The sequence below is a fragment of the Melospiza melodia genome, chromosome 1 (genome assembly GCF_035770615.1).
Source record: "Melospiza melodia melodia isolate bMelMel2 chromosome 1, bMelMel2.pri, whole genome shotgun sequence".
NCBI classification, from domain to species: Eukaryota; Metazoa; Chordata; class Aves; order Passeriformes; family Passerellidae; genus Melospiza; species Melospiza melodia.
The window spans coordinates 58,640,462-58,656,053 of NC_086194.1; the positions used below are offsets into that span (position 1 = coordinate 58,640,462).

The 15,592-nt window shown below is 41.3% G+C and overlaps 1 protein-coding gene across 1 annotated transcript; it reads right to left on the bottom strand.

Annotated features, from left to right (window-relative positions):
• Nucleotides 1-4,685: 4,685 nt before the first annotated feature.
• Nucleotides 4,686-13,573, bottom strand: HUS1 (HUS1 checkpoint clamp component). Its single transcript, XM_063158914.1, is given in 9 exon segments — nt 4,686-7,478; nt 8,289-8,420; nt 8,777-8,876; nt 10,698-10,772; nt 11,689-11,796; nt 12,443-12,619; nt 13,063-13,190; nt 13,375-13,404; nt 13,407-13,573. Coding segments are annotated over 9 exon segments (882 nt in total). The 5' UTR covers nt 13,456-13,573; the 3' UTR covers nt 4,686-7,395.
• Between the last annotated feature and the right edge of the window lie 2,019 nt (nt 13,574-15,592).

Consider the following 15,592-nt stretch of genomic DNA (forward strand, 5'->3'; position numbering starts at 1 on the left):
CTCCAATCACCCAGTGTAAAACAACAACTAAACAATTTCATGCGATACAACAGGCAAGTTTCTGGGCTTGCAACTGTAGCGACTCAGAAAAATTGCATGTGATAATTAGGAACTGTTTCAAAGGAAGTTTGCAAGCTCCATATGCCGCAAATGCTTAAGCAGGTCCCTGGGGCTGGGCCACCCGACGTGGATGTCAGGTTATTCCCACGCCCCAACCCCCGACCTGACACACCTGCAGTATGGAGAACAGAACCACCAACATCAGTGGAGTCCAGCAGGCAGCAGGACGAAGCAGCAGGAAGTGGAGCTGAATCCACATGTGCCAAGAATTCCTATCTACCACTAGAACTGCTTCATAGGCTCCTACCTTCACCAGAGAGTTCTTTTTGACTGCTGTCCTTTTTTCCCCCTTTGTCTTCCAAACTCCCAGGTCGACTGGGGAGCAACATCTTGGGATAGAGACCTGATTTTCCCTGTCTTTCAAGCCACGTGGTAGCCTGGATGGCACCATCTTGAGGGGAGAATCTGACGTAATTTCTCCCTTTGTCTCCCTACATACTGTTGGCAGTGAGGGTCGCGATCTTGGAAGGGAGTGGTACCCTGCCATTTTGGGTGTCTGGTTTTTCCCATGGAGTTCATGATGTCAGGAAAATCCACAAGCACCAGAGGTTTATGTTCAAAAAGGAGACAGAGGTGTCCTGTAAATTTATTCAAAAAAGGGAGAGGTCATGTGGCATTCCCCATGGGGTATCTCAAAATTTTTAGAGGATGCAGCCTCCCTTTTATGCAAATTTCCCCGCCATATTCACCTCCCCCTTTCCCCATTGGCTGAGGTACTTGAGATACAGACTTCCCGAAACGCCTAATAACCCCTTTTAATGTATACACACACACTCCCCCCCGACACCCCATTTTTCTTTTTCCTTGTGTCTGTTATTTTTCTCTAAATCCAGAGATGTAGCACAGTCTTGAGTGAGTAACAGTCTGTGTCAGTTAGTGGAATTCCTATGGAATTTGTGGTTCCTCCCATTGCTTCTTTAATCTCTCCATATCTGGCCTTATCTACCATCAGGCCCACAGTTTGTAAAGACACCTCCTTCTCATTCCTTTCAACAAGACTTAGCAATTTTGTATATTTTTTTTTACTTTCTTCAGAGGTGGGTTGTTTGTTGTTTTGAGGGGGCTTTGCCTATTGCTGTTTCACTTGTTGGTAAACTGTTACTTTTTTCACTTATATCTAATTCCTTCCTTATTGGAGGAATAGGAAAGGAATAAGTTGAAACTAAGGAGAGTTAGTTACAAAAGTGTCATCCACATGTGGCAACATTAATTTAGTCAAGTGGGTGTGGTTAAAAAATGAGGGAAATGTCAAAAATTATGTTGCATTTCTGTGCTGAAGTATTTAGGATCTTAATGGCTAAAATATCCAGACTGGCAATAAATTCATCCTTAACTTGAAGTTTTCCTTAATTCTTATTAAAATCAGTGGACTTCATAAGCATGTTTTAACTGGGCTAGAAAAGATAATGAGCTGAAGTCCTTTGTAAAACCAACATCCTACACATATATTGTACAGATAGATGTTTTGTTTGAGGACATAAAAAAACTACAGGGAGGGATTACTTTTCTGTACTTCAAGCCTACAGTGGTAGTGATCAGACAGAGCATTCCTTTCTGAGTGTAATGAGATTTCCATTCCACCAGTGCAACTGAACCAAATAAAAGTTCATTTGTCAACTAGTCTAGTTGTGACAAAGTGGTTTTGTGTGAAAGAAAAATCCAAGTGAATAGGGTCGCTGCAGCCTCCTCTCCCCTCTCTGTAACTATATTCATTCCTTGCAACTCACAGGCTATTGGAGAAAGAAGGAAATAACTTTTTGTGGCCATGTCATATTAAAATATTAACAACTCTAGCAACATATACCATACTTGAGGGAGTTAATCATTCATTTCCCCTGTAGTGGGCCTATCTTCCATCTGCCTTCACTATTGTCCTGGTTTGGGACAAATTTGGGAGGAAAATTTTAAAGTGGTCTTTTCTAGAAACCAAATTCAAGCAGCCCCTCTCCCAACTGGTTTGGGAAAGATTTCTTTGGAGAAAAGTAGAAAAAACTGCCAAGTATTCACAAGCAGGAAAAAATAATAATACTAAACAATAAAACCTCTCACTGTTCTGAAGAGATGGCAAATTCAGAAAGTCCTTGTCATAGGGTGTAGCTCGATTCACTCAGTCTCTTATCAGTCCCTCCTGAGCTGGAAAATGCTGCATCCTGGGCCCCAGTGGGCCACAGGCACAAACTCCTGGGTTTTCAATCCAGAGCAGGGCCAATCAGTTCCAAGAAAAAGAAAAGCCATTGTCCGGGGAACTTCTCTGCCTCAGCTAGTTAAAAACTAAGTAAAAGCAAAGGAGAGCTTTCTCCCGCTCCCTGTCCATGCTGAGGACAACACACACTGAGAGAGAGCAAGGAATGCGCGGGAGCAAGTGAAGTTTCTGAAAACAAACTCCGTGCTTCTTCTCTCCCCAGCTTCACTCTCGGAACCAGTCTTAAAGGTGCAGAAATTAAAATCCAGCATAAACAGAACAGACAGTTAGGGATTCAAGCACCATAAAGTCCCCCTAGGACAACTACCTTCTGCACTGTCCATTTGAAGCCAACTGTAATTTCAATCATGGAAACTTACAGATTTTCAAGCATTGAGTCTTTAACCTGAAGGACTTGGTGAATTTGCAAATAAGGGGAAATGTTCAAAGACTCAGAATGGAAGCTTGCTTACAGAAACTGTATTGAAGACACATGATATATGATACATATAGAGTAAGTTTAAAACCTCTTGCCTATCTCCCAGAGGCAGAGAGACTATAAGGCAGACAGAAAAGCTTCACTGAAAAGACTACGGTTCTCAGAGAAACCAAAAAACACCCCAAAATTGTCTTTAACAGCATCAGTAGCAGATACTTTGAATTATTTCTGGAAAGACTTGGAGCCATCATGGCTGACGCACTTTATGGGGGAGATTTAATGAATCACAATGGTCTTCCTTATCTCTGCTTTCTTAAACATTTTTCCCAAGTATGATTGGAAAAAGGTATCTGCAGACTGGAATGAAGAAAAGAACATGTTGCATGTGTTCCAGGTCTCCTACACTACAGAGTGCATCCCTCTTGTCCAAAATTCTCTTGAATGTCTGACTCAGCAAATCCAAATGATCTCTGGGGGAGACGAGCTTTGCAGGGATCACAGAATCACAGAATGGGTAAGGTTGTAAGAGACCACAGTGGGACACCTAGCTCAATCTCCCTGCTCACACAGGGTTCCCTACAGCATATTAATCAGGAATATGTCCTGATGACTTTTGAATATCCCCAGGGAAGGAGTCTCCACAACCTCTCTGGACAACCTATTCCAGTGATCAAAGGAAGTTCCTTTCCACGTTCAGGTGAAACTTCCTCTGTTCCCATTTCTGCCCATTGCTTCTCATCCTGTTACTCATCACCAAGAAGAGCCTTGGTCCTATATCTTATGTCCCTTCAAATACTTCAGACACTGATAAAATCCCTTTTCAGTCTGCTCTCCTCCAGGCCAAGCAGTCTCAGCTCCCTCAGGCTCTCCTCATGAATGAGTTGCTCCAGTACCCTCCTCATCTTCATTGCCTTCCTCTGGACTTGCTCCAGGAACTCCATGTCTTCCTTGTACTGAGGAGCTCAGGACCGGTCGCAGCACTCCAGATGCAGACTCACCAGGGCTGAGCAGAGCAGCAGGATCACTTCTCATGACCTCCTGGCCACATTCCTAATGGACCCTGAAGATATCAGTGGCTCTCTGCCACAAGGACACAGTGTGGCAGCCTATTGAACACCATGACCCGCTTCTCCGGAGCTGCTCCAGAGCAAGTCAGCACCCAGCCGGTACTGGTGCATGCAGTTCTTTTTCCCTCGGCGCAGGACCCTGCTCTTGCCTTAGATGAACTTCAAAAGGTTCTTCTCTGAACAAGTCTCCAACCTGTCAAGATTCTTCTGAATGGCAGCACAACATTCTGCAGTATTGGCCACTTCTGGATCCAATACTTACGCCTGGGGGACACCATAGGCCTCCAGCTAGACCCCCCACACCACTGATCAGAACCCTCTGAGACCTGCCATACAGCCTGTCCTCAATCCACCTCACCATCTGCTCATCCAGCTCACACTTCCTGATCTTGCCTATCAGAATGTCATGGCAGACAGTGTCAAAAGCCTGTCTGAAGCCCAAGAAGACCACATTCACTGTTCTCCCTTCATTTATCCAGCCAGTTATTCCATTGTAGAAGCAATCATCTGCAATTTGGCTTCTTCCATAGCTATGACATGACAGTAAACCATTGAAGTTCATAAAATATAAATCTGTTAAGTGTTAAAAAACCATAACTAATTAGCCAATGATCTGTTATGAAAAGATAGAAAGTCCAACAGTCCATTAGTGAACCGCAATAAACTGTGCTTAAATTGTTGTGAATAGTACATCACAAAGTGGAAGATTAATTATTATGTAAGAGTTGAACACATGCATCATACCAGTCTAAACAAAGAAGAACCAAACATTTATGGCACCAGCCCACACACACTAACATAGTTTGTTTCCCTGACATAAAGATGTCCCTGCATTAATAAGAAGGCTAGAATTTAAGCTTCTATCAGACAAGCCAAGTGCACTGGAAATCCTTCATGCATTTATTCATCACACATTGCACCCAGCTGTATAGCAGAAAGTGTTTTACGTATGAAGAACTGAAGCAGAGATATTTAAGTCAAGATCACATAGCTTTTTAGCCACCTAATATGCGTGCAACATAACTGGGTCATTCATGATGCTTGCTCTGGAAACAGTATTTTTTCCTTAGCATACAGTGTTGAAATCATTTCAGTCTTACATTTAGTCATGGCAATCTGCCCATTTGAGAATTGTCATTTATGAAAAACCCTCTCACAAGGGTTAACTGTGGCCCATTACTTGTTCCCAGCTTCTTCTTAGAAAGGAGAGTAATACATTTTTCCACAGCTCTTTAGCACCCTCTGTTTTCATTTTCTAATCAAAATGTCATTCTTTTTTAATTGCTATGACGTTGAAAAAATCAGACTATATGCAAAGGCTTTTTCAAATACAGCATAAAAATAAGGATCAGCAATGCAGTGTGTAACCAAAAAGTAAGAAAAACAAGAGGTTATAAGTTTCCTTACCATACCAAAGAAGGGTTAAGAGGAAGAAACCAAAAACATGGACACCAAGGGACACAAAAGTGATGTGAGTATTTTAGGAGGCATTGGTGTGAAAGTGTTCGAGTATTTATTCTATGGTTATCTGACTGATCACATCCTATACTGGATGAGAAAAAGCAAACAAATGAGGCAAACACAAATATAAACCCTGATTGATTAGCATTAACAAAGACAGTAACCAGAAAAAAAAGAACTGAAAATATCTCTTTGCATTAATTGTTGGTTGGCCTATCAAGAAACAGCAGGCTACATTGGTTTTGGCTGTGATAGAATTTTTTTTCTTCATAGTAGCTCATATGGTGCTATGTTCTAGATTTATGACCAAAACAGTGCTGATAACACAGCGATGTTTTTATTATTGCTGAGCAGCATTTATATAGCATCAAGGCATTAGTCCCCCATACTGCCCCACTAGCAAATATGCTGGAAGCACACAAGAAATTGGTAGGGACACAGCTGGGACAGTTGACCCCAACTGACCAGAGGGATATCTGTATCATACAGGATCGCATTCATCTCAGGGAAAAGAAGGAGGAAGAAAAGGGCATTTAGAGTTATGCAGTCCGTGTTCCCAAGTAAGTGTTATGCATAATGGAGCCCTGCTTTCCTGGAAATGGTTAAACACCTATGCTCATGAGAAGTAGTGATGAATTCCGTATTTTGCTTTGCCTATTAAGCTGTCCCTATCTCAACCCATGATTTTTTTCACTTTTACCCTTCCAATTCTCTCCCCCATCCCACCAGATGTGAGTGAGTGAGCGAGCAGCAGCTTACCAAGGTCAACTCACAACATAGGCAAAATGGGACTTTGCAAATAGTAAAGATGCAAACCTTAGCATGTTGCAAGCAGTGGGTGGAAATATGACAACTGATGAGGCAATGTGCAGGGCAAGACAGAGCAGGGAGGAACAAAGAGGGAATAGGTAGAAAGGTCTATAAACAGTCAGTCAAAACACACTCATCACTGCAAGTCTATTCTACCTTCTCATTGCCATTGCCTCTCCTTCAGCCTTCTCTTGAGCATTTGCATCTCCATGGACAAAAGATTCATTGCTCCCTTAATGTCAATGCCCCTTGCAAAAAAAAAAAACATCAAAAACCCAGCACTTCTGACCATGACAAGCTATTTATAGAAGAAACTCCCAGTCTCATTTGGCAGCATAGACTCAATCACTAAAAAAAAGCTGTATGGTACATGCCAGGGTAACAAATAAATCACACATGGAATAAGGAGGAAAATACCTCAGAAAATAGCCAGGAGGTAGAAGCAGGGGTAGTACTCCTGAGTGAAATTTAGGTATCCTCTTGGCTGCTTGGCATGAGAGCCTACACACAATCTTACCACATCTGACACCATGACAACACAGGTTGTACAATGTTTTCTAGCCAGAAAGGGAAAAAATGTGATCCATGGATAACTTGTTCTTTTTCATACCAATTGCTGTGCTCACATATCCTCATATGATATTCATTCTGTACATAGTGATTTTCACTGCCCACATTAACAAAGTAATTCAGACTGTTTTGCTCATCCTCCGAGGCCAAGAGTTAAACAAAGAGTAAGCATGAACAGAGCTACTGAGATATGTTGGAGCAAGTGTAATCAAAAGATTCCTACTGGAACAGAATTCAATTCCATACAACTTCAGGAGGGCTGTGCGTATTTGTCCAGACAAATACCAATCAGGCACCCCTCCAGAAGGCTCTCCTGTTTCATGGAGGTATTATAGCTTGCTCAGAGATCCCTTAACTTGGATTGCATTGCTCAATACTGAATACACACAACAGCAGCTCCAGAGGTGAATTCTAGCTTTAGTTTTTTGAAAAGACTGAAGTATTTAATTCAGTGTGCTTTTGGGATGTTTTGAACTGTGGCTAAGACAAATTTCAGTTTTGCTCCTCCTAAGAGTAAGATATGCCAATGCTCCCCAGCATTGTCTCTTTCATAGCATATAACTATTCGCAAAAATGGCTGTCTGGACGAGGAAGAATTTTGAACATTTTCATAAATATTGAAATAATGTCCATCTGATGGCTGCATCTAACAGTGTCTCACATCAAAATAATCCAGCAACTCAGGAAAGATTTCAGACTTCGTGAAAGAGGCCTCAGGCTGGAAAATTACCAAGATTCCAAAACACTCAGGCAATTGCTGGAATAAAATACTGAAGTGAAACCTCCTCATGGAGCAAGATGAAGTGGACAATTCTCTTATGTACAATATCTGTGAGGAAAAAAAATAAAACACAAATTCACCTCAAAGCAGGAAAAATATTTTAAAATTACATCTTTTAAGGATGCTACCATTAAAACAATGCTTCTACCACTTCTGACAGAGGGGTAACTAGAAAACTTAAATCCTTGAGGGTCTGTGAAGCATTAAAAGTTTATGAAAGATGATACCAAAAAGTAAATATATAGTGTATAGGTTTATAATGCTACACCAATTATTTAAATCTTCCTTGGGAAATTCTAAGTATCTGCACTAAACCATAACAAACAGATGTTCTCAGGAAAAGCACAGTTATAAAAGTAGGATATAAACCCCTGCATAGACTTCTGCTAGAAAGGAAGTATTGTTTTCTATGGCTAGAACCACTAGGTGTATAAAAAGCATTTTAGTATTAGAATCAGTGTAAGAAAACAAAGGGAAAAAAACACAACCGAAAAAAATGCCAGTAAATTCCAATTTCTCTGCTAGAAGCTAGAGGCTTTAAGACTTTCAAAAAATAATATCTCAAAATAATAATAAACATTAATAACAACTTTAAAACAAAGACAACAATACAACACACATGATTAGTGAGTCTGAGTATTCAGCTTGAGACTTTTAAAACAGCCTGACTTATTTTTTCTTTCCCAAATGCCTAGGACCTGAATCTAACTGCCTAAAAATATAAATATTGGAAGTCCTCAGGTACAGTAAAAATACTGACTTTCAGACAGACAAAAATGAAGAGTGATATTCTGCTGAAACTAAGTATGGCAAACGACCCTGCTAACTGGAGTTCACAAGCAGAGCTGTTGAACTTACTGCACAATGCTTTTGTAGGATTGACTTGCTGTCCAGCAAGCAGCTGCTGCAGCTTCTTGATGTCTATGCATGCTTCAGCCATACTTTCCAGATCTCTACCTTGACCAGAACTTTGACATCCATCCTCTGATGCTAAAAGAGTAAGTACACAACACTTAGTCCAAACATGAAAAGTAGTTTCAACACCCATAAGGACATACCATCCAGCTGAAGTGCTGGAACTCAACTGGCTCGTTTTTCAGAGCAGCGCAAGGAAAAGAAATCCCAGTTTTCCTATCAAATTGTCAAGAATAATGGAAGAGATTCCCCACCACCACCCCAAACATGAAACAGACACTCCAATGGCCACTCCATTTTTTAAGATTTCATTTGAAGACTTCAAAGTACTTGATGCTATTTTCTAAAGAATAAAGGTTAAAAAGTACTGTTATAAGCAACACAGAAGTAATGAGATCAGACAGACACAAGAGGTTAACAGGGAAACTTACCCCAGGGAGGATTTCCCAGGTCTTTAAAATGTGTTGTTACAGATACTAAGTCTGTTTCTATTTTCAAGTTCATTTCACCACTCAAGTTTGCTTCAATCACCTGCAATCAATCTCAGTTTTAGGCAACCCACTTTCCCACTGCAGAATTATAGAGAAATACAGTTTGGTTTTGTTCAAATACAAGCTTCCAGGAGTACTTCAGTACAAGTCAACCATACTTTCTGAAAATGGTTGAACATTTGAATGTTCAGCTATAAAATGCATTCCCCATCATTCCCATATGAATTACTCTAGACCAAACCTTCAGAAGTTATGAAAAGAAAGAAATTTAATTGTTCTCCAGTACTTTTAGAACAAGTATTAGCTTTGGGAAGTTCATGTGCTGAGGAAAATACTTCAGAAATAAGAGACTGAAGCTGAAGAAATGCAAAGATTTCTGAATTTTCATTCAGTTATTCAACAAACAGAAAGGCACCTACACAGTCTATATGACACACACAGAAAAGGGGATGCACCAGGAGCTTTCAGTGCTGCTTTCAAGAATTCAAAATAGACAACAACTGGATCAGATCAGTAACTCCAAGAAGGACTTTGAACTGACAAAAATCCTGGAAAAGTGCTAAAAGCTTTCAAATTCCATCCTGTAAACTTGAAGAAGGATTTTGAAGGAGACTATATATGGTCTTACACAAATCCCAAGCAGATCAGAGGATTCCTAAAGCACAACTAAGCACTTTGTTTCTGTGATTAGATGAATTTTCAGTAATTAAAAAAAAAAATACACGTACTGCAACCAGAATCTTGTATAGAATGGCTCCAAACAATGGACAAGTACTATCAGAAATTGCTTCTAAGTCCATTTTGCAGCACTGATCTTGACCAGTTTTATTACCAGGATGCATCTTGCAAAAATAATTAATTGTGACACTTGATGATTTTGTTTTCTAACAACATGAAAGTAAGGCACTTAGTATAAGTTCAATCCCATCATACAACTATCCTGTGTGAGAAACGAGCCTCAGCTCTAAACAAAAGCACTGCGCTCAATTTTGCATAAGCATATTCACCAAGGACATGGGAGAAGGAAAGGAAATAAAAACAAAACCCCCAAAAAATCTCACAAAAGAGTTTGATGTGTATTTGCAGGATGGCTGCCATTTGCAAAACTGCCAGTAACCCAGGGTAATCTCTCAACTCTTCCAAGTCTTGAAAAATTGAGACTGTTCCAATTTCAGGATTCTCAGTTAACAGAAAATTTCCTATTTATCAAAACTGGTATGAACAGTATCAAACCCAAACTATTTCAAAGCTCTACATTTACTTACTAACTTTCCTGTCAGTCAGTTATGATGACTGTGACAAACAACTAAATAAAAAACCAAAGCCCTTTTCTGTCCAACTGCAGAGGGCTTTTTTCAGTTAAAAGGCCCACCAGCACTCTAGAAATCCAGGGTATACTGCAAATCCAACATGTCAGTCTAAAGCACAGGGGGCTGTTAGCAGCATTTCCTTTAAATCCTGTCAGATTCACCTGAAGTTCATTCACAGACACCTAACACAACACTCACTTAATAGGCATTTCCTTAATGAAATAGCCCAGAAAGTCTCCAATTAGCTTCCTGAAGGACTGTCATTTCTTACCAGCTATAAAGAGTAGTTTGTAGCAACACAATGCCATGTTCTTTCATGGATTTAATACAAAGAGCATCACTTTCTGAGAAACCCAGGAAAAGTTCTTCAGTGTAAATCCTAAAATAAATCCCATCATTCTACTCAGGCTTTACACAGGCTTCAGGTGCCTTGATTTCAGTGTCTAAGTCATCTCAAAATAAGATAATGTGGCAGCACCAGTTTAGGCAACCTGTTATGTCCCTCATGAAATAACATCTGTAGCATATATGCTTTAAGTGCCTTAACTTACAATGAAATTGCTGAGATTCTTCATTCTTTCCACAACACTCTTCATTGTTTTCAGCACTGGTAGGTAAATACTGACCTAGGAATAAGAACTGCATTTGCACAAGTACTTCAGATGTGATTGGGACACATTTATTTCTACTTTCAATTCTATCACAGTTTGGACAGCATTATCTATGGCTTTCAGGGTGCACAATATCTATCTGAAATCAGCAAATGTCTCAGGAACAGAGGAACTCTTTCCCATTATACCAACAGGCCATCATTCTAGCAATTGTTCCAGACTTAACATTCCAAGTCTATGTTCAAAATAGAGGCATGTTTTTCCAGATCAGACTCTCACATGAACATGTGTGTTACTAAATAGTCAATTAATATAGCCAAAAAGAAAATAACAACATTCCTATGATATACTGCAGTAATTGCTGGAACTGCAGCAGTGTAAATCTGAAATAAAATAACAAAATACTGAAAGTTTCCTCGTGTTCATCTTCAGAATCTAAATACTCTTAGCTATAGAGGTAACAGACGTTCATAACCTCAAATAGGAGCACATTTGTACAAGGACCTTTCTTTACAACTCTGCTAAAAGTCAAAATCAGGAGGCAACACATATATCTTTAACTCTGCCAGATAGGCCATAGATTTCAGAAATAAAAGATTATTTGGGTCATTTGGCACCTGAACAGCTGAAACAGTCTAAACTTGTGTGGTTTAGAGATGCTCCAGACTAAAGCCATGCAAGTCCTTTTCTCCTCCCTTCCTCTGCCATGAACATCACAGAAACAATTGGCAACCACCTGCTCTGTTTCCATAGATTCTGAGCTCTCTTGTCAGGATAGAAGCCATGTTCCATACCCCTTCAAAACTGCAGCCTCCAGTCTTTCCTCTTTCCTTTCCACTCCTTTCCAAACCCCACCATAGTATACTCTATAGCAATACCATTCCACTTGCAAACTCCCCTTTCAGAAGGGAATATAAAAGCAGAAGCTTACATCAAAGTCTGGCATGCTGGGCTCTCTGAAGTCATTCCACATTCTTCTGGGAATAACTCCCACAGGAATGTCATGTGTCACAATCCTACTGCTGCTTGATAAGGATGGCTTGAAGGAAAAAGAGGATGCTTTTGCAGTTAAACACAAGATTGGAATTCTAAATTTAAATTTTTCAGACCCGCTCTGGGAAATGCTATAACTACATGCCCAACATTCAGTTCCAGTTTTCCCTCAGTTTTATCGATATGCTTTTAAGTTGGCTTCCCTTTCAAATGAGGAAGAGTTTGTGATGTATCAGTCATTAGTGTATCTATAAGCTATCCTTAGAGCTGAACAGGTGAATCAGCAGAGTTAACAACAACAAAAGAATCAGAAGTTAGCATACAATATCAGGAAAACCAAAGGCAAAACACAGAGCCAAACACTAAAACCCCATTCACCTAATGGCTTCAACAAAAAGGCAATAATCCACAGAAGATACAGAGGATGAAGGAATGGAGAAAAGTAGACATTAAAAAAACTTGTTCCAATAACATAGCTTTCTTCTTCTACCTCCTCCTTGCCTTTTGGAAAATACAGTGCTGGTTCTGTATGCTACCAACCATGATGGCAAGAAAGGCTAGTGAAATGGAAAATGGTATGTTTCTTTAATTTTCTAGAATTATACCATATATTACCCTTTGATCTTAGGAAATGCACTAAATTTTAGAGAACTTTCTCTTAATAATGAACGTGAAAGCATGGTTGCACTTACTAGCTCCACAGCAACTCTGAGACAGGGACAGTGTTTATTAGTCAACTTGATCTTCACTGCCTTAGCACTCTGGGCAGTTTTTAATGCTCTCCATAGGTTCTCAGGCACAAACTCTAAATAGATTTCATTGTGCTCTGCAGCTACTCCTTCCATCTGAAATTCATCGAAGAAATTCCCCTACAATTTTTGAAAGTCAGGAAATAAAGCAAACAAGAGAGGCAAGTTTTATTTATCGGACCTTAAGCTTAGAACTGCATTTGTACACCAGAAGCCCCGCTCTGCCTCACATTACCTGAGGAATCACAACCCTGAAAACTCGTTGCTTCAGGCTAAGTCATTTAACCTACTCCCCTAACACCTAATCAGTCCATTAGACACCGAGTTATGCTTTCCTGTTTCCAGTTTTGGGCAGGCCCATGTGGGCCAGTACACACCGAAGCCTTACACTGAAGTGACAATCAAGGAAAAGGGAGCATCCAACCTGAAACACCCGTGCAACCAGACAGACCTTGAGAGACCTGGCACATCGAAGGTGAGGGCTACGAGAAATGCCTCGTACATCAAACCCAATTGCATGCTCTGTTTTTCAAAATGTGGTTTCTGAACTTTCCTGGGCTCACCTGGCTCAGCTCACACCACATACTGGCACCTCCATTTGCTACTTTATCGGAGAGGATGAAATACAGCTTGCAGACAGTAAGGCGCAGGATGCAGGTCTTGGCTAACTTGACGATTGTGTTAATTATACCTGCCGGAGGGAGGGAGGAGGATGTTACAGCGGTGATCACTCCATGCACCCCAGTTTCTGCGGGACAGAAAAACCTTCAGCTTTTACAAACGCAGCTCGTGCTGCTTCGCAAACTCCTAAACACTTCGGGGCGAAGGAAAGCGCCTCATGCCGCGTTCTCCCAGGAAAGCACTGTGGTCCTCACCTCCCTTCCTCTTTTCTTTGTCCGAGAAACCGGCCCCAGCCGCTCACAGAGGCACTGCCGCCCTTGAGCCTGCCCCGACATACTCACGGCTGAAGTGGTTGAGGCAGGCAAGATCCACGATCTTAGCCCGAAATCGCATGGCGACGCCGGCCCTCCCAGCCCCTTGCCCGCCGCCACAGAAGGCGGCCCGGGGGGAAGGGAGGGGCCTCACGCCCAACAGCTCCGCGCCGTCCCCGGATGCGCGGCGGGTTGGGGCAGGGTCTGGCACAGACCGAGCGGGCTAACTTCCGCTGCGGTGCCGGTCGTCGCAATCCGGGCTGAAAAGCTTAGCTGGAAAATGCTTTGGCACCCCCGGAACACACGTGAAAATTCGTCTGTATGGGTCGCAGTCCCGATGTCTCGAGATAATTCTTTTTCAAATCCAAGGGAGCCCTTGCAGCAGACGCCATCAGCCCCTGGCAGGGGCCAAGCTCCGACACTGCCCCAGAGGACGCGGGGGTGAGGAAGGAAAGCAACGGTCCGTGTTACAAGGTGGAGCGAACAGCTTCGTGAGGGGCCTTTTCACTGCCTCATTGTTACCAGGCCACCCAGAAAGGGCTGGGCAACCGAAAGTGTTTTGAGAAAGATACTCTCTGTCAGGCCGGGCCCCTCATGTAGCCAGGCTCCCAGCTTAATGCATGGTGCACCTGGGTTTATGCAAAGGTTGGAATAGGTCAAGAAAATAGAAAGTGAAGGAAAACTTTGCTTTACCTAGTAAATGTGCAGCATGCCTGTTTCCTATAGACGGTGTCCTTTACCTTAATGGTTTTGGTTCCTTGCAGTCCTTCAAAACTACAGCATTTGCAGAGACAAATCCTGACAGACCAAAAAAAACAACACTAGTTTTCTAATGTTCTTTTGGTCTGCCAGGATTGTCTGGTGTTCTTTTGTCACATTGCAAAATCCCCAGATCAGCTAAATTGCCTCTCTAACATTTAATTTTGAAATATTCTTGGGATACTGCTTACATGCCTTGATACTCTCTTTCAATTGTCATTATGAAGAAAATGAAAAGAAATAATGCATTCGGTCTGCATAATGACAGATACAGCAATAGTTTCTGGAGAGGTTATTCTCTCCTTGTATTTCTCTTAGGCCTCATAAATTCTGTAGAAATAAGCTGAAGATTTTCCTAGAGAAACCAGTGCAGCAAGGTGTCACAAATTCTCATCTTGAATCCTGCCAACTATGCCAATTTGTCACAAATATGTGGTTTAGGGTTACTCAGAGAATCATCATGAAAGGTATTAGCAAAAGTTAATATACTTTTATAAAAGTGTGACATAAAGTTCAATGAAAAGATTCACTCCATCATGGATGAAACATACAAAGAAAAATCTAGTTAGAATAATTTTAGAATTTTTACAGAGAAAAAAAGAGTAAGGAAGACTGTCCTGTTGAATCACAAATTCAGACTATACCCTCCCCTCTTACTTTCTAAACTCATAGAGCTTGGGTGCAGCTTGGGCCAGTCTTAGCTTCAGACTTGGACAATAGTTTATAACTAACAGAATTATCTCCAACTTTTTTATTAAATACTGGTCCGTTAGCCTTTTGTTTTGTGAAACATGGCTGCAGAAGATAAAGCCCTGATGGTGTAAAATCCCACACATTAAACTTTGCAGTTTAACACACTTTTCATCTTTCACAGACATAATTGTTGACTGCTTTTAGTGAAATGATTGCTACATGAAGGTTAAGCAGAAATTTGCGGAAGGAAGGTTGATCTAATCCCTTTCAAGTGACATCCTGATTGATACATGTGGATTGCATAAGGTTTAAGAGATCCACATAATTTGCTTTTCTGCCTTTGACTATGGTTTCCTGGTTTGACCCTGGCCAAATGCCAGGCACCCACAAAAGTCACTCACTGACCCTCCCCTGCCACAGCCGGGCAGAGGAGAGAAAAAATTAAGAAAGTGCTCGTGAGTTGAGATAAGGACTGGGAGAAGACACTCCAAGGGCAAAATAGGCTCGACTTGGAGATACCAAGTAGATTTATTACTAATAAAATCAGAGGAGGATAATGAGATGTACAATAAGCTCTTAAAAACATCTTCCCTTAAACCCTCTTTCCTTCCCACTGACAGGGCAGGGAGACAGAGCATGGGGAGTTTTGGTCAGTTCGTCACCTGAGATCTGCTGCTCAGGGAGGGGGGTCCTTCCCCTGTGAGACTGT